The 16,016-nt window shown below is 40.1% G+C and overlaps 3 protein-coding genes across 5 annotated transcripts; 1 reads left to right on the forward strand and 2 right to left on the reverse strand.

Moving 5' to 3' along the window:
* Positions 1-426: 426 nt before the first annotated feature.
* LOC140786917 (ACT domain-containing protein ACR3-like) lies at positions 427-4,083 on the reverse strand. 2 transcript variants are annotated; one of them, XM_073135631.1, is made up of 8 exons: positions 3,355-4,083; positions 3,124-3,201; positions 2,492-2,537; positions 2,175-2,289; positions 1,729-2,093; positions 1,249-1,662; positions 1,061-1,165; positions 427-980 (listed from the first exon to the last, which is right to left on the reverse strand). In XM_073135631.1, the coding sequence occupies exons 2-8, from the start codon at positions 3,192-3,194 to the stop codon at positions 576-578; spliced, it is 1,521 nt and encodes a 506-aa protein (XP_072991732.1). In that variant the 5' UTR covers positions 3,195-3,201; positions 3,355-4,083; the 3' UTR covers positions 427-575. The 2 variants fall into 2 exon arrangements, with proteins under 2 accessions (XP_072991732.1, XP_072991733.1); XM_073135632.1 differs by having other exon boundaries at positions 3,346-3,918.
* Positions 4,084-4,202: 119 nt separating this feature from the next.
* Positions 4,203-7,962, reverse strand: LOC140786920 (uncharacterized). Of its 2 annotated transcripts, none has more exons than XM_073135635.1 (9): positions 7,706-7,962; positions 7,543-7,616; positions 7,008-7,150; positions 6,874-6,920; positions 6,684-6,792; positions 6,427-6,488; positions 5,412-5,526; positions 4,632-4,788; positions 4,203-4,533 (listed from the first exon to the last, which is right to left on the reverse strand). In XM_073135635.1, exons 1-9 carry the CDS (start codon positions 7,955-7,957, stop codon positions 4,530-4,532), a joined length of 963 nt encoding a protein of 320 aa, XP_072991736.1. In that variant the 5' UTR covers positions 7,958-7,962; the 3' UTR covers positions 4,203-4,529. The 2 variants fall into 2 exon arrangements, with proteins under 2 accessions (XP_072991736.1, XP_072991737.1); XM_073135636.1 differs by having other exon boundaries at positions 4,622-4,788; positions 7,706-7,942.
* A 1,346-nt stretch (positions 7,963-9,308) lies between these two features.
* LOC140787022 (protein PHLOEM PROTEIN 2-LIKE A10-like) lies at positions 9,309-13,634 on the forward strand. The gene is made up of 4 exons (XM_073135762.1): positions 9,309-10,820; positions 11,171-11,527; positions 12,647-12,738; positions 12,838-13,634. Exon 1 carries the CDS (start codon positions 9,447-9,449, stop codon positions 10,665-10,667), a length of 1,221 nt encoding a protein of 406 aa, XP_072991863.1. The 5' UTR covers positions 9,309-9,446; the 3' UTR covers positions 10,668-10,820; positions 11,171-11,527; positions 12,647-12,738; positions 12,838-13,634.
* Positions 13,635-16,016: the final 2,382 nt, after the last annotated feature.

Below are 16,016 nucleotides of genomic sequence, written 5' to 3' on the forward strand. Positions count from 1 at the left end.
ACTCTTTTGTTGTTTTTCTATGTTGATTTTCTTTCAAAACATAATGATAATTCCGTATCGTACTTGAATTGAGAAAAATCCAGTAGGCTTTGTGTTGGGTTTCGTCGCATGTTAGGTATTCAATTTGAGGACATTCTTCGGATTCAGCCAGCAAGACAAATTTTGTTGACCCGTTCCCCTGCCGTGAGATAGGGTGGTCCTTTCTGGAAATGTTTGGATATATCTTTGTATAAATTGAATTTTCCCGTAAGAAATTCATCATAAAATATCGATTTTTCTTGAAAGGGTTATCCGAAAGTAGTCAAACTGTACGCGTATTCTTGATACTCGCAGACGATGGAAGGCAGGGCATGTATCGTTGCAGAGGCCGCAAAAAGGGATGATGTTCGAAACAGGGGGTATACTCACTAATGGATATAGAAACCATTTTTGCGCTGGATATAGACTATATTTACATAAATAGAACTGTTCTAATTTACTGACACAAGCAATAGGAAGGAGATCGACATGTCTATTTTACATCACAGCTAGATGCAAATTGAATTGGGTCTCACTCACTCTATCTTTCATCAGACTCATGATCTAATAGACCCAAAGTTACTTGAGAACCTCCCGATCTGAGACCAGAGGAGACTCCCCAGAGAAAACCTTGGCCTATCCTGATCCGTGCTCTTGCTGCTGCCGGCGCCAATGACAATGGACGGACTGCTGTTCCTCTTCTTCACCTGCGGCCAACCAGGAGTAACATCTTTATTCACCTCCAAAACACTGTCCCCGCCGATCTCCTCCCTCGCAACCTCCACCGCCTTGGGGTCCACCGCAGCGCCGGAGATGTCCGTCACGTAGAAGGTCCCCACCGCCCTCTCGCCGCGTGTGGAACACTCGGCCCTCGCTAGTGAGAGTCCGTTCTCACGAAGGATCCTCGTCACGTCGGCAAGCAGCCCCGCGCGGTTCCTCGTGCACAAGTCCAGCCGCAGCCCCTGGCAGAGATTGTATAGTTGATGCTTAATCCAGCAGGTTCAAAACAAATTAGGACTAGGAGCAAATGAAGATGACTTACGTGGGAGACTCTGCGTTCCACGGCGGCCACCAAGCATCGGGTAACCCTCTGCCGCTCGCCATCTTCGTCCAATGCGCACCCGGCCTTGTTCCTGATGTAGTATTCCTGCGCACATTAATTTTATTTAATTGTCACACGTAATTGGTTCCCTTCCCTCTGCTTGGGTAGTAGTTTTTTGCATCATCTACCTGGACGGCAAGAGGTCCGTGAGAGCTGACGGAGGCATGGAACACCACGTACTGCATGTCCGTCAAGGCGCACACGGTGTCAAACAGAAGCTTGGGACGATCCCGGCTCCTTATATTCACCACCGAGTACCCCCTCCCCTTCCAACTATCAATCAATACCCGGGTTTCTATCCCCGAACCCGAAGGTGCACGTCCACGAGAGTCATCAATCCTCCTCTTTGCTTCGAGGCGGGCCACGGCGAACTGGTCTGCCTCGGCAGGCGGCGGAGCTGGCCCCGTCTCGTAGTCCCTGTCCTCTCTCATCATCTGGTGCAGCCGCCGCTCTGTGTGGACACGCCCCGGTGTGGGACCCGACACGCTCACCCGCCGCCTCTCGTCTGGCATGCTAACACGCGCCTCCACCACGCTGTCCACCTGTGCGATAGATATCGTTATCGTCACAATTCACCGCTTTCTTAGAGAAAATGACGAATCACCAACCTGCTCCTCGATGTCGGCTAGACTGACCGGATCGGTGATCGGCTCGCCGGTTGCGTGGTCCGTGACGTAGAGGATGACCGCCGCACGGGAGTTGTGCGTCCACGCCTGGACCGACGTCACGTGGCACCCCAGCACTGCGAGCACCGCCGCGATCTCGGAAAGCAGGCCAGGCCTGTCGGTGGCCGTCACCTCCACCACCGTTCTTTCCGACGCCTCCTCGCGGCCTGGCCCCACCAGCTTGCCAAGGCACGTGCGCACCTGCCTCGGGCTCTCTCCCCTCCTTCCCGCCACGAGCGACTGCCGGATGAACTGGATCAGGCTCCGGTCCGTCAGCTGATTCCCCAGCTGGTCCGTGACGTGGAACACTGCATCCGTTTCACACCAAGAGATCAATCAATCAAAACCAACTGACGAGATGGACGCAAGAAGAGCAGTACAATACGCACCATCCATGAGCCAGCCGCCGTCGGACGAGATGTAGGATTTGGAGATCACGAGGTCAAGATCGGTGAGCACCTGCACCATCTCCAGCAATATCCCGTGCCTATTGGCGCTGTCTACCTGCACAACCAACAGTCCATTTCTTCAACAAATTCTCCCCCGAACCGAAAGGGAAAAGTTAAGAATAAAAGAACAAAGACAGGCCATTCTCTCTCTCTCTCTCTCTCTCTTAAAATGGGGAAGGGAATCACATGTCGGAAACTGACTCCTAGAATTCGTCGCTTTCCGAGAGATATGATAAAAGAGAGGGAACGGCGAGTACCTTGACAAGTGTGCAGTCCTCACATGTCTCGTTGTCTATAACAACCCTGCAACCATCGAAATCAATCAACACACCAACAAAACCCCATAACAAATCATTATTAAATTTTAAAATTAATTACATTTTGATCCGCTCAAAATATTAATTTATAAAAAATAAAACATATATATGCTATAAAATATATAGGGAATATATAACTATATTATTAGACCTTAGCTGTTAGAAATTCTGTTAAAAGTATTAAAAATTAACTAACTAATTAAATAGAAAAAAAATGTACTTTTTCATCTCTTCTTTTATCAGGAGTGGATTTTAAAGAAATTAAATAAGATCGATTTAGAGAGTGATATTTGAATATAAGAAGAAAGAAAGATTAAAGGTATTTTCGTCCATCTATTAAATATCTTTAATAATCTAGGTAGAAAACTAGGCGAGACATTTAAATAATTTAAGAGTATTTTTTTTTCTTTTCTAAAAGGGTGACAGGATCAGGATGTAATTTATCCTAATTGTTAAAACAGAGGAATATAGAGAGAGTACCTTAATTATTAAAAAGAGGAATCGAGATGGAGAGAGTAATAAATTAACTCTAAAAAAGAGGAATCTGGAGACGGAGAGAGAGAAGGTTGTACCCAGGGGGATTGATCCGTTCAATGAGAGTATCAAATTCGGGGTCGAAGTAAGGGCTCGAGACGCCCTTCATCTCTCACCTGCGACAGAGAATAAAGAGAGCAACAAATATTTATAAAATAGAAACAGTCAAATCGCATCAACAGGGTGTACGTATCAGACGGCGAGAAGAAATAAAACGAATTCCGAAAAGATCGCATTCAAAGAATAGAACGACAGGATACCGGGATGACCTTGCGAGGAGGCGTCCTCTCTGCGCCTCTTTCTTAACCGCGGGATTCGAAATCGAACTGCTCTCGATCCGATCGCAAGCAAAGGAGAGGGAGAGAGATTGCGTGCTCCCGTCAGAAGCAAAAATGGAAAAGGCGAGGCGTTACCGCCGAGTTCAACGTCTCTCTTGCGGTGGAGGAGAGAGGTCGGGGAGGAGTGCGTGGGAAAGAGGAATACAGAGGCCTTTTATAGCCTCGAGAGTCCCGGAGAACGAACGGAAGCCCGAAGGCACCAGCCACGTCAGCATAGACTCCCCACGTGTCGCGGAGTCTTTGCTGCTTCGAGCGCGGCGGTTCGCTGGGCCAAGTCGATCGGACACGTGCGCTTTGCCAGGGTGCAAAAGCTCGCTAATAGACAACCATCCCGATCGCAGGAGTTACGATAAGCACCTCCTAATTTAACTTTTCCGAGAGCATCAGTAGTGTTAGTTCTTTTTCTCTAATCAGGTTCGGATGGGTTTAACGAGCTCGGAAAGAGTAGGAAGAGGCAAGGGAGCTTAAGAAAACCAGCTTGATTTACTATTTACTGTCTAAGATGGTGTGAAAACGTATAGCTTATTTTGAGCTGAGGCGATGAACAACGGCCCACAAATACATCTCTATCCACTCATTTTTATCACCACAAGTTTAGGATAGACAAACACACCACGTGACACGAAAAAGAGAGAAATTTTGAGCCAGTTTCTATCCTCCGAGAAGAAGCAAGATGAGCTTAGACTAAATAGCCAAGCAAGCTTGAGATTACCAAAAGTACGCGATCACACTAAATAAAATTATGAATAATTATTCAATCATTATCAGGACTGGTAGAATAATAACCGCAAGCGAAGGGATTAATGTTTGACTAAAGCAACGTTTTACATGTCATCCTGGTACAGATACAGATAATATGATAAATAACACCATCCAGCTCCTTTTGGGGAGAGTACGAAAGGATTGGAGCAGAAAGGGAGGGCAGTGAGAACGCTGAACTTTTTTGTTGGAAAGAATTAATTCTCTGCTTCTCATCAAATCGGCAATGCAAAAGTAAAAATTTGACAGAATAATTACTGAGTGCTGCTGGCCTTGATGAAATTTGAGACAACCTTCATCAGCGCGCTACTTAGCCCCTCGTAAATGAGAAATTCCAATTGATAGAATTACCTAGAAAAACACGGGAATAACATATCAACAGAGGAATGTAAGATAATCAGCATAAAGCCAACTTGAGTTCAGTTATCGACACAAGTACAATGATTTACTGGCTCTGTTGTGCTCCCAAATTTTGAGCATCAGACCATAGCATCAGAGTTGCTAAAAGTGTGATGGTAGCTGTTTCAACTCGAAGTCTGCATGGACCGAGACCAACAGGAGTAGCACCTGCTTCTTTTATCATCTTTATCTCCTCATCTGTGAAATCTGCAAAAGCTATCATCAAGCTTGTAGTAGCTTTCTCCTAGGAGATACTACTAACGGTATTACAGTGTCACTCAGGAAGCAATCAATAAATTTAGAGTCCTAAGTCATAACTTTTTTATACTACTAAGTACTGATTGCAAGTCATTCCATGAGAAAAGCATCAACAAGGTGAGAAACAGAGATGGTTTAATTTAACAAAGTTAGATTTACTCTTTGACTTGTGTTAACAAATAAACAATCAGAGAAGGTAATATTACTCAGCAGTCAGGACAAAGAACAGATTGCTCATAATCATTACTGGCGCCACTGGCATACAAAATATTTACACATCACATAGGCGGACTGTGGTGTACTAGAGCTGGTGTCACTATCAGTATGATGGGTAAGCATGCCGTCAGAAGAAAGTAGGAAGGGATGTGCAAATAAATTAATTGGGCTATTGGCTTCCGTTCACTACCATAATTAAATTGCTATCTAGAAGTCTTTCTCATCTCTTATCAATTTTCTTGGCATACTCACTTTATGATGTGCTTATCTAATATTAGTCATGTTTATGTGCATTTGTTTTGGTATGCTTCCATATATATATATATATATATATAGAGAGAGAGAGAGAGAGAGACCTCCTTCTGGCCCCACAATCAGAAGTCCGCTGTCTTCTGTGTTAGAGTTTGGTAAAATACTTAGAAGAGGAGTTGCTTCTGCTGCCGCTAGAAAAGAAAGCTTTGACTGTGCTACCTACCACCAGAAAAGACAAATTGTTAATGCATAAACAATGTAAGGAATGCTCAACTAAATGATGTTGTATAAGAATAAACTGAGAACCGGCTTTGTTACATATGTAATGTGAAATATCTTCGATGAAGTTATATCTGATATTAATTTCAAAACTTAAATTAATTTAAAATTAGTAATTAAAGAAATTTAAAACTCAAATTCTACAAGAAATTTAATGCATCTGTGACGACCGAACGATTACAACGAACTTATAATAATTAATAGGCTAAATAAATTTAGGGGGTTACAAGTGTTTAGAGAAATTCAGAAGTCTTAAATACCTATATAAACCCCAAATGAAAAAAAAAATAAGAACAACATCAAAGCATTTTATCTCCCCCTTAGTTTTTTTTTCTTTTCTTCTATATATTATTTTAATCGGATTTGAAGAGTAATATTCTCATAGAAAAGCGTTGAATAACTGTGCCGATCAGCGATGCAAAAATAAGATTTCGAGTTGTATCTTAGAGAAAAAAATAGACAGAGTAATATGAGTCACATACTATCCCATTCCTAATCTTCATAACACAATGCAAATACTGTTCTTCCATTCCAACTATAAAAAGTGATTAATGTCAATATAAAAATCACTCTTCTAAATTCTTCCTAATTTAAAGGGGAAGGAAGAAAATTACATTCTAGAGCATCAACAATATAGACTTCTGACCACATAGATAAGAATGAGTACTTGTATCATGCTAACCCAGTTATATTAACTTTTCACTGCAATCATGCCCGCAGAATATCTTAACCTTGTGTGATGATGAACATGATATGGCAGTAGCAAACCAAGCTATGTGATGCTGGAAATAATAACTAACACACCATTTCTTAAACGAAATAGGTGAAAAGAGAACTTACAATAGGCAAAAAGTTACAGAAGTTTACTGGAGGATTTAGAGTCATTTCATGCAGTCTCTGGCCTAAACAGAAAGCATAACACCATGAGAAAGAATCATAGAAGGTTCTAACACTAATAGATCAAGGTAGAAGTAGAATCATTAAACTTTTACGTACAACGTATATCTCTGATTCCTAATTCTATCTAAGAACAGTATTGACTCATGAAGGAAAGTAAATAAGGTGTGAGCTTCAAAAAGAATATGTCAAGTAATTACATTGTTTAACTGCAGCTAATATGACACGCTGCAACCTCTCCACTCTATTTTCCCCAATTGTATGAGATCGCTCGGTCAGTAAGGGCGTTACACTACTAGCTCCAAGTTCCTAAACGGAAGACAGCAGAAAATGTTACAAATTTTATAGAAGAGAAATAGCACAAACAGCCAAAGGTGTAAGATAACATACAGTACATTTTTCGATTAGCCAATCTGCTCGACCGCCTTTCAGGCTCCCTAAGAATTCAGAATTCGAAACATGAGAACATATAAAACAACCTAACCTGTCAAACATAAACATTCTTAATTATTCATAATACTCACCAAAAGCAGCAAATACATGCCACCGAATACCCAGCGGACTAATGACCTTTGGATCATCTAACGCGATGATATCTAATCCAGTCTTATCAACTCTCTGTATAGAACCTTCAACTAAACCACCAGCTCCGTTGAAGAGCTCCACCCTTAGAATATATGACAGAAATGTTAACATGAACCGTATACGCAAATTATGTGCTAAAATACCAAAATGAATGAACTTTACTTAGCAAGATATATTCAAGTATGAAAGTCCCTATGCTTTTTGTCAGTCATCTCAACATAATAAATTGATTCACTGTTTTGCCCCTAGCATTCGCCACCAATCTACGATCATCACTTACATCGAGCATATTTTTTATTTATTCATTACCATGTAGCAGTAAGCTTTCCTCTTCAGGTTGATAATTATTGCAAAATTAGTTGTATCATATTGCACAATCTTCCAGTGGGTTGGGACTTCTCTGCTCTCAAGCTTTCCCAAAATTCATGGCTACAAGTATAAAGAACGAATGTACAAATAAGAAACGAAACCTACCTGTCATTAACGCTTAATCGAAGTACCCTCGTCATGTGCCAGAACTCGTCCCCTTGGATTCGAACACCATTTCCCTGCGTAAAAAAGAAAAAAAATTCAAACTCTATAAGCCCAACTCGATGAACACACTACCTGTTCGACGAAATGCCAAACAGAGATGCACCTTGGAGGAAGGAAGAGAAGGGGAATAGAAGCGAGGAAGGCCACCGCGAGATTGGTTCACAGCCGCATTAGACGAGTGGGCGCGGAGGAGAAGAGATGGTTTCGTCCACGAGCGGCAAAGAAGACCGTGCGATAAGGATCGAAGGGCTAAGGTTGGCATTTCTCTCTGCGTACGAGCTGTCTCGTTGAAATCGCTGGGGTAGGAACTTGGCGACCCACAGTATTCAGGAGGTCTACAACCTTGTTTCAACATGGGTGAAATTTACAAACTACCCTTCTAACGGATTCTATATTCTAAAACAGCCCCTATGTAGCTAGCTGCCACTAAATAAATCTAAGCGTAAATTATTTTAAATGTCAAGAATTACCATTTCCTTTCATTGATATTTACTTACCATTTTACCTCATTCAAACTGACAATAAAATATCCAATATTACAGTAATTTAATTGCTTCACTAACAACCAATTAGATTTTCATATTTTTGGATCACCAGGGCAAAGCGACGAAGGATTAAACTACACAAAAATTTTATATTCATTAGAAAAAAAAAGGATCCATGCGGCTTAATTCCGTATGAAATAAGTTCTTACCGTAACTTAGACTATAGAGAGAGAGGAAGGAAAGGGGAACTTTCTGTCTAATTATCTATTGTTGGTGATCTAATTCATATATTTGATCATAATTTATCTATTATCCAAGTTTTGCTTCTAATAAATAACTCTTTTAGATCGTTCACAAAGAGGGTGTCATGACTATTATTAACCATTGTTTTCGTAAACAGTTTGTTAACCTATTCAGAGGCTTTATCGATGATCTAATTTTGCCTATTATTCTTATTTATTTATTTTTATTTTCTAATACCAGTTAGCCCATAGGCTGGACTTGGCTAATTGTTATCACACAGAGGCAAGATTACAGCAGAAAACTATTATATTATTACATAGTGCAGTACAAAATTAATGAACAAATGCATTATCTTGTGACTTGTTTATATGAATAAGTAATAAACAATCGTAAATGAGAAGGTTGCATGTTAATATTAAACACATTTATCAAATAAAAATAAAGCTATATAATAGATGCTTCATTTTTTCAAAACTATTAAATAAACAAAAGTCGTATCTAAACATTTTCTCCTCTTCATCTAGAATCTTGGATTTCACCATACCGATGAAAGTTTCCTAATGGAAATTAAGAACTCATCCATCATGGATAGAGTCAAATAGTTCTCATTAGAGATCAATTAGTATTTAATTAATTAGATCAAAAATTTCAGATATATATATATATACAATATTATGTGAAAACTACACAGGAATCGAATCATGAGTTCTGACTAAACCACACGTATGCTTGCTGTTTTCAAAACAGGCAGAAGCAAAATAATGGTGAAAAATAACCAAAATACGATCGATGCTCAGGAGACTTAGAATCGGATATTGCCCGCACGATCCACTGTGAGCTGTATCGTAACAACGTGCATCGAGATTAGAACCCTGTAAACTGCCGGTGAGCTTACCGCAAACTTTTGTCTTGGTCGCCGCTTTTTTCATTTTTTTTTGGTAACGTCACCAGTGTAACGGTATTTTGGCGGCACGAAGAGCCCCGATACCACCTTCCCGTCTTATAAATATCTCACGGTTAAGACTCCTCATCTCTCTCTTTCTCCCCTTCGTTGATCCACTCCGATTCCCAGGTCGCGAAACCGTAACCTTAGGGTCGTCTCTTTGTGTTTCTCTCATGGCTGCTCTCCGATTGGTGAAAGCGGCGCTCGGCTTTTCGCGGCGGCGCCGGCGATGGGTCATCCTCACCGCCACCGTGGGGATGTCTGGGTACGGTGCTTATAGAATCTACCACCTCCCTTCTGTTGTTCGGAAGCGCCGGAAGCTCGCGAGGCTATACCGTGGTCTAATCGCCATCGTCGATGCCGTCGCCTCCTCTGCCGAGACCGTCAGCCTAGTCTCCTCCGACTTGAATAGCTTCCTCCGGTCCGATTCGGACGAGATTCCCAGGAGTTTGAGGCAAATCTCCAAGCTTTCGCGGTCGGAGGAGTTCTTGACCTCCCTCTCTACCGTCACCGAGGCGGTGACCAAGGGTCTCACCAGAGCCCTAAGTTCCGGGTCGGAGACCGAGTTGATTGAGTCGGAGACTCGGAGTAGTTGCTTTGTCTTTTCCGATCGGGTTCTTGATAAGCTATTCTCCTCTTCCGGGACAGGATTCGCCTCCGTCGTGGTTGGAAGCTTCGCGAAAAATCTTGTGATTGCTTTCTACTCTGTCGAGAGTAGAGCCAGTAGTGTATCGGACGATCCGACGGCTGGCGAGCCGCGCTGGCTCCAGTTCTTGACCGGGGACAAGGGGAAGGAACTGATTGCTAGTTGCATACAGGTGTTTGTGAACAAGGCGGTCACGGTATACCTCGATCGGACGCCGACGGTCAGCAGCTATGATCAGCTCATCTCTGGAATCACTAACCCCAAGCATGAGGCCAAGGTGAAGGAACTCTTGGTCTCGGTCTGCAATGGTGCCGTCGAGACCCTTGTCAGGAGCTCTCATCAGGTAATGACGGCTCCGAGCTCGAGCTCAGTGTCATCTGTGGTTGGAGTAAGTGTTAGTGACCAAGAAGGAAGCAGAAATAATTCTTCTGAGGAGAATCAGAGCAAGGATTGTGGTGGGTGGGTCAAACAAGTCTCGTCAACATTAGCCGTTCCCAGCAATAGGAGGTTAGTGCTCGATTTGACGGGGAGGATGACTTTTGAGATGGTGAAATCTTTCCTTGATTTCCTGATGCGGAGACTGTCTGATGGTGCAAGGAAAAGTATTAGCTTTGCTCGTGAAGAAGTGGTGGAAAGGGGTTTAGAAGTGGTAAGGTATCTCAGTGCAAAGACCGTGGCGATTTTCACTGTATGTCTTGCATTATGTGTGCAGGTTTCTATTGGGACGAGACTTCTGATGCCTGCATGAGTAAGAAGTGTTATCAGAGTGTGAGATTTTGGATGCTTTTGCTATGTGTAAGAATTGCTATTCATCGATTCTGCAAATATTGTAGCAGAGTGAAAAATTACTTTTGATGAGGAGTCATGATGTTATTTATTCACTGATTAATGATGGCTAAATGTAAGTGCACACATTTGATTGATTGATTAAACTGAGATTATGTAATATATATTTTCTTATCATCTCTAGTACTCTTTGTTACGAGAATGCAAATCTAAACAAAAAAAAAACAATGACATCTAAATTGTTTACTTGGACAAGCTTGAGGGAAAATATGATCTAGGGCACATACTATTATTGGGTTGTTGTTTAGTTAAGTATGTTGTTAATGTAGTTTTTCTTTTGTCCTCTTAACTTTTGTCCTCTATGTTTCTTCTGACTATTTGATCTTCCCTTTGAACGAGTATTAAGCTATTCTTCATCTTCGTAGGCCAAGTAGCGTTTGATGTTTGATTTTTCTGAATATGCAGCAACAAGTTGCATTGCATTTCTTTTGACTTTTAGATTCAATTCTAAAATACCCTGCACTGGTTGATATGAGAAGATCTCATTGTGCAAAGGTATGTAGCATGTTTCTGTTTTACTGATTGATCAATTCTGCTCTTGCTTCTAATATGTCTCTCAGTTTTGCTGTATACATGTTGAGGTTTAGTCATCCTTGTTTCTTGCTTATTTGTACTCTTCTTCTCGCTAGTTCATCCTTATGATGTTTGATTTCGTAATCATGCATCTCTTTGTTATGACAAGTTCAAGTAAATTAGTACAGGTGAAATTGAGGTTTACGAGGACGATACTTCAGGTGAAATTGTGGTCATCCAGACATTACAGTAAGTGATAATGAATCAATTAAATTTTTCTATTTCAGATTCTTTGCAAGTTTTAAGCATATGCTAAACTTCCTTTGTTGTTGGGTAGAGGCCATAATTATGATATATTTTGTGTTCGCCTAATCTTATCTTTAATCTGTTATGTTGCTTTAGACAAATTGCTAGGATGAATTTAAATTAGTAATTTCATGATAAGAGATGGTGCACAGTAATGGGTTGAGAGAGAATTGTGTAAGTTACACTTTGCAGTACTAAGAGTAGAAATCTTTCCCTCTGAATTTCCTTCTTTCATAGGCTTATAGCTACTGAGGGATTTTCAGACTTTGACATGTGCCTCCAGTAATCTAAACCATTCTAGCTTTTGATTTCTATGATTAGCTCTTCAAGAACCTATTTGATCTTCTATGATTTTCTCAGTTTCTGACAAACGAATTTTTATCCAATTTACATTTTCGAGCTTTTTCCTTATGATATGTCCTCATATTTATCTTTGAGCTATCCGTTGAATTTTAGGCATCTTTGAGATAGATCGTGGCTAAGCCTTCTCTGTTCTTCAAATTCATGGTTATGGTCTCAAAGTTTGGTTTTTCTCTTTAGACTGAATGCACACATCTTCCATGGGTAGAAAGAAATATTTGAAAGTATCCGTGAAACAAACTTATTTTTAAAATTAAAACGTGAAACTTAATTCTTTCTAGATGTATTGTCAATAAGAATGAAACATAAGTCCTTCAAGATGTCAATTGAGCAATTTATCATGTCACTTGACATCAACAAAACCGTGGTGAGCATAATGAAATCCTCTAACAATGATGTGTATACATATGTAATGTGTTGGAGTACAAGTTTTATGTTAAAATTTGAAGAAATGAAAACACTTTTCAGCCTGTTTTGCATCGAAATTGTAAAAAAACCAATCCCAAGATGGAGGGAGAAGTACTCTACATTTTTCACCTGAAGATGTGATTTTTCAAAAAAGGTATATTCAGCAGTAACAAAATTCAGACTGTTGTTTTTCTTCTTGTTTAAAAGAAGCGCCTTATATATTACATTTTAAGTTGAAAATTCAAAAATTTGAACTAAATAATTGAATGCTCTTTCTGTCTGAATTCTGCTTAGCTCTCCAGCGGCCTGCTGCAGATCTCCAAAATATGAACCTTCAGCAGTTTCCAAGCTTCATCATCTTCAAGCTCTCTCAAGGTTCCTCCAAGGTATCAGCTAGCTCTTCTTTCTTGGATCCACTGTTTCCAGATCTTTCTTCATTTCTATTATGTTCATTACTGTTTCCTGACCTTGTCACAACTTCTCAGTGATTTGGATGATCAATAGTTGGATGATTGGGTGGACCTTTTTTTTTCGAAGTTGCAATTCCTCATTCTGCAACCATTTTTAGTTATTTGAAGTGACCGATTGACCAGTGGAGGGAGTTCATCAGTGATTGAAATCCATAAGTTCTTGAACATGGGGTTCTTGGTGTCTTGACAGGGCGTTTGGCAATCGCTGTCAATCATCAATTGTGTTGAGATTCTTTATAGCCTCGAGCCCTCAGTAAGGTGCCATTGTTGGACTGTTGAAGGACCTTGTCACAATCTGTTAGGGCATGGAAAGTTGAAACCCTGTTGAGGCTTAGCATCTGGTGGTGACCTCTTCAAATTGAAACCTCTATGGCTAGAGTTTATCTATCCAGCAAGTAGCAGAACTAGGCAGCTCCAAGCAAGAAAAGTTGGTGCTTGGTATGAACTATGAAGGCAAGGACAGCACCCAAAACTGTAGAGAGAAGACCCCTTCTTGATTTCATGCTTCGGAAGCTATGTTTCTAAATAGTAGATTGCAGAATAGGAGGAAAACCAAGTTCAATGAAGACTCAATATTAATCACAGGAACATGTAATATTACTAAAATGAATAAAAACTTATATGATAACTTTTGTGGCAAAACTAGTTATCGAATGAAAAAATGATTTGTATAGGTGAAACATTGCAGATTAGTCTACCGACGTAAGTAGTTGGTTACATATTGAACTAGTTTCAAATTTGGTTCCTTCCTTTTGCTCACTGTAGTGTCTTCCCCTCAAAAGAAATAAAATATGTCCCCACACTTTGTTGCACAGATGGTTTTATATCATTAGCATTCAGCTACATGATTCAGGAAAGTTTGCAGCATCCTGTTATAATTTCATCCTTGTTTTCTAGAAATTAGTCACCTAAATGATCCTTGATGGTTATGCAGGTTTTGAAAAAGTAGGCACGAGATGGATGATGGTTTCGTTCCAACCAATTTTGTTCGTCCTGATACCAATAAGTATAAGGGTGATGTCAGACAAATATAACATTCCAAAAACAAGCCCACATTTTGGTTATGGCTAACATCAAGTTATTCTCTTGTTCGTCCTTTTCTAAAATATTTACGCAATAACTGCACAGTGGAGTCTAAATTTAAGTTAATCTCTTATTGATTGATTATTCATGTTCTATATGCTTTAAATGTCCACTCTGTTTTAATCTTATAGAAACGTAAAATTTGTTCATGCTAGCTTTTTACTTAATTTGAATCATAGTATGTTTTTTGTGCTAGTGGTACTTTTTATCAGACTTCTTTTTTCTTTTGATATTCTATGTTGTTAAACGTTCTCATCAGGAGAGCTTAGTGTTCCTTGCTTCTGTTTAATCTATAGAGTTTCAAGTGAGGACAAACAGAACGCTGCAGAAAGAATAGATTCAGGTAACTTAGCACCTTGCTTATGTATAATGGCAGAAAGCGCAGAAGTCTCCTACATCTCCAACCTTGGTTCCTAAAGGCTAAAGCAAAGCCTGGGTTCACCTTCTTTCTTGCTGACTTCGAAGAGGCTAGTCGAAGTCTTCTGATAAAATAGCAGATCTAAGTGGCCCTTTGTTTAACCCATATCTGACCCTCGAAATTATGAATGATAATATATATAAAAGAAGGCTTTGAGGAAGTACCCGCTAATATTAATATCTTCCTCCCAAAGGCCAAAGGCACTTGGGAAAAATAAATCTTATCCCCTCCACTTACATTGGATGGCTCACCAATTCAGCAATTGGCACCCAACCTTGGAGTTAGTGGCATTGAGGACCACTGGGCTGTCTCTACAAATGGATTTGGATACGTCCCTGTAACTTTTACCACTCCATTAGCATGCATTGGGGGACTTCCTTTCCCTAGTGCTTTTCCCATTGGTGGATTCCTACATCAGAATCCTCCAATAACTGCAAAAGCAACAGCGACAGTCCCTAGCCCGTGAGGGTTCTAAACGTCATGGCACCATAACTAGGAGATAGTGAGTAGGCATCTATATGTGGATATGCTTTGCTTTAGATTTATAGCACTTTACATAGCCTAAAGATTTCTAATAAATGACTACGTGAAACAATGGAAATCGTTTCTGAAACAAAAATGGTTAAATGCTGTTGCAAGGTAAGGTAAGAGTGTGGTGGAACTAAAAGGTTTTGGCTTCTAAGTTCTAACATATTAATTGTAGTCTGATCTATTGGTCCTGCAAATATTTACTAAGATCAGTTTTTAATTGATTTACATTGGATGTGGGGCAAGGGTTAGTTAGTGTGACTCTAGTGTGCCTAACTTACTTAGAGAAACTGTATTCACATAAAGATCCAAGAAGGAAACTGATAAAGAAAAGAGAAGTGAATGCCCAGTTCAATTAGCTAAAATTACACAATCTATATTTACCACTTTGTATGCTTTCAATTATCTAAAGTCGCGAGGAAGAAACTTTGAATAAGTTAGGTGATTATCCATACTGCAAGCAATCTAGGACGTATGAGAGATTTTTTATCCTTCAACGCCTAGTATGCGTTCATAGGAGTCAATGTAACAATTCCACCAAACGTTGGACTTCTTATGAAAACCTAATATTTTCTTAGTTTTGTCAAACTACTGTTGGAGCTAGTCGTGGAATTATCTCTACATACTATTCATGAATAATTCTATTTCTTAAGGTCTGGAATGGAGGGGTTACCAGTTAATCTCTGAAGCTTATGAAGTCAGTGTCATATATTGCTTAACTAATCTTGTTAAAAGCTATCAACCGGTGATAGATTTGCTTCACTTGGTCTGTCATATAGTCTAGTAAGAATGTTATACCAACGTTCGATGATGTATATGCCGAACACCAGGTGGTGGTGTTTAGTACTGCAGTGCATGCATATCTTTCAGGTCATTGTCTAGGTTTTTGTTCGAGTCTTTGACAAAAGCCATAGACATAAGCATCATTTTTTGCATGACAAAGATCTTTAAGACCCGGTTACAGTGCAGTTTCCCTGTTGTGTCATGGAATTTTGTCGACTGACAGTTTGGCTCATAGTAGTGAAGTCAGAAAATTATATAATTAATATTCATTGCTAGATTATTCTATGTTTTCACTTAAATTGTGGACAAATATTCATGTTAGTTTAGATGCACAAGTCGATTTGACATAACTTCAAAACCTAGCTATAAGATTGATGAGAAG

Source organism: Typha latifolia, chromosome 4, assembly GCF_019914945.1.
Source record: "Typha latifolia isolate L0001 chromosome 4, TyphaL0001v2, whole genome shotgun sequence".
NCBI classification, from domain to species: domain Eukaryota; kingdom Viridiplantae; phylum Streptophyta; class Magnoliopsida; order Poales; family Typhaceae; genus Typha; species Typha latifolia.

Bases quoted from the DNA above. Each gene is read 5' to 3' on its own strand.
- LOC140786917 (XM_073135631.1), bottom strand. From the start codon at position 3,194: ATGAAGGGCGTCTCGAGCCCTTACTTCGACCCCGAATTTGATACTCTC. The intron at 1,663-1,728 runs GTTGGTGATTCG...TCTATCGCACAG, and splicing joins TAGCCGACATCGAGGAGCAG to GTGGACAGCGTGGTGGAGGC. The intron at 1,166-1,248 runs GTAGATGATGCA...TAATGTGCGCAG, and splicing joins ACGGACCTCTTGCCGTCCAG to GAATACTACATCAGGAACAA.
- LOC140786920 (XM_073135635.1), bottom strand. From the start codon at position 7,957: ATGTTGAAACAAGGTTGTAGACCTCCTGAATACTGTGGGTCGCCAAGT. The intron at 7,151-7,542 runs GTAGGTTTCGTT...ATATATTCTAAG, and splicing joins CGATTAAGCGTTAATGACAG to GGTGGAGCTCTTCAACGGAG. The intron at 6,489-6,683 runs GTAATTACTTGA...CTTTCTGTTTAG, and splicing joins ATTAGCTGCAGTTAAACAAT to GCCAGAGACTGCATGAAATG.
- LOC140787022 (XM_073135762.1), top strand. From the start codon at position 9,447: ATGGCTGCTCTCCGATTGGTGAAAGCGGCGCTCGGCTTTTCGCGGCGG.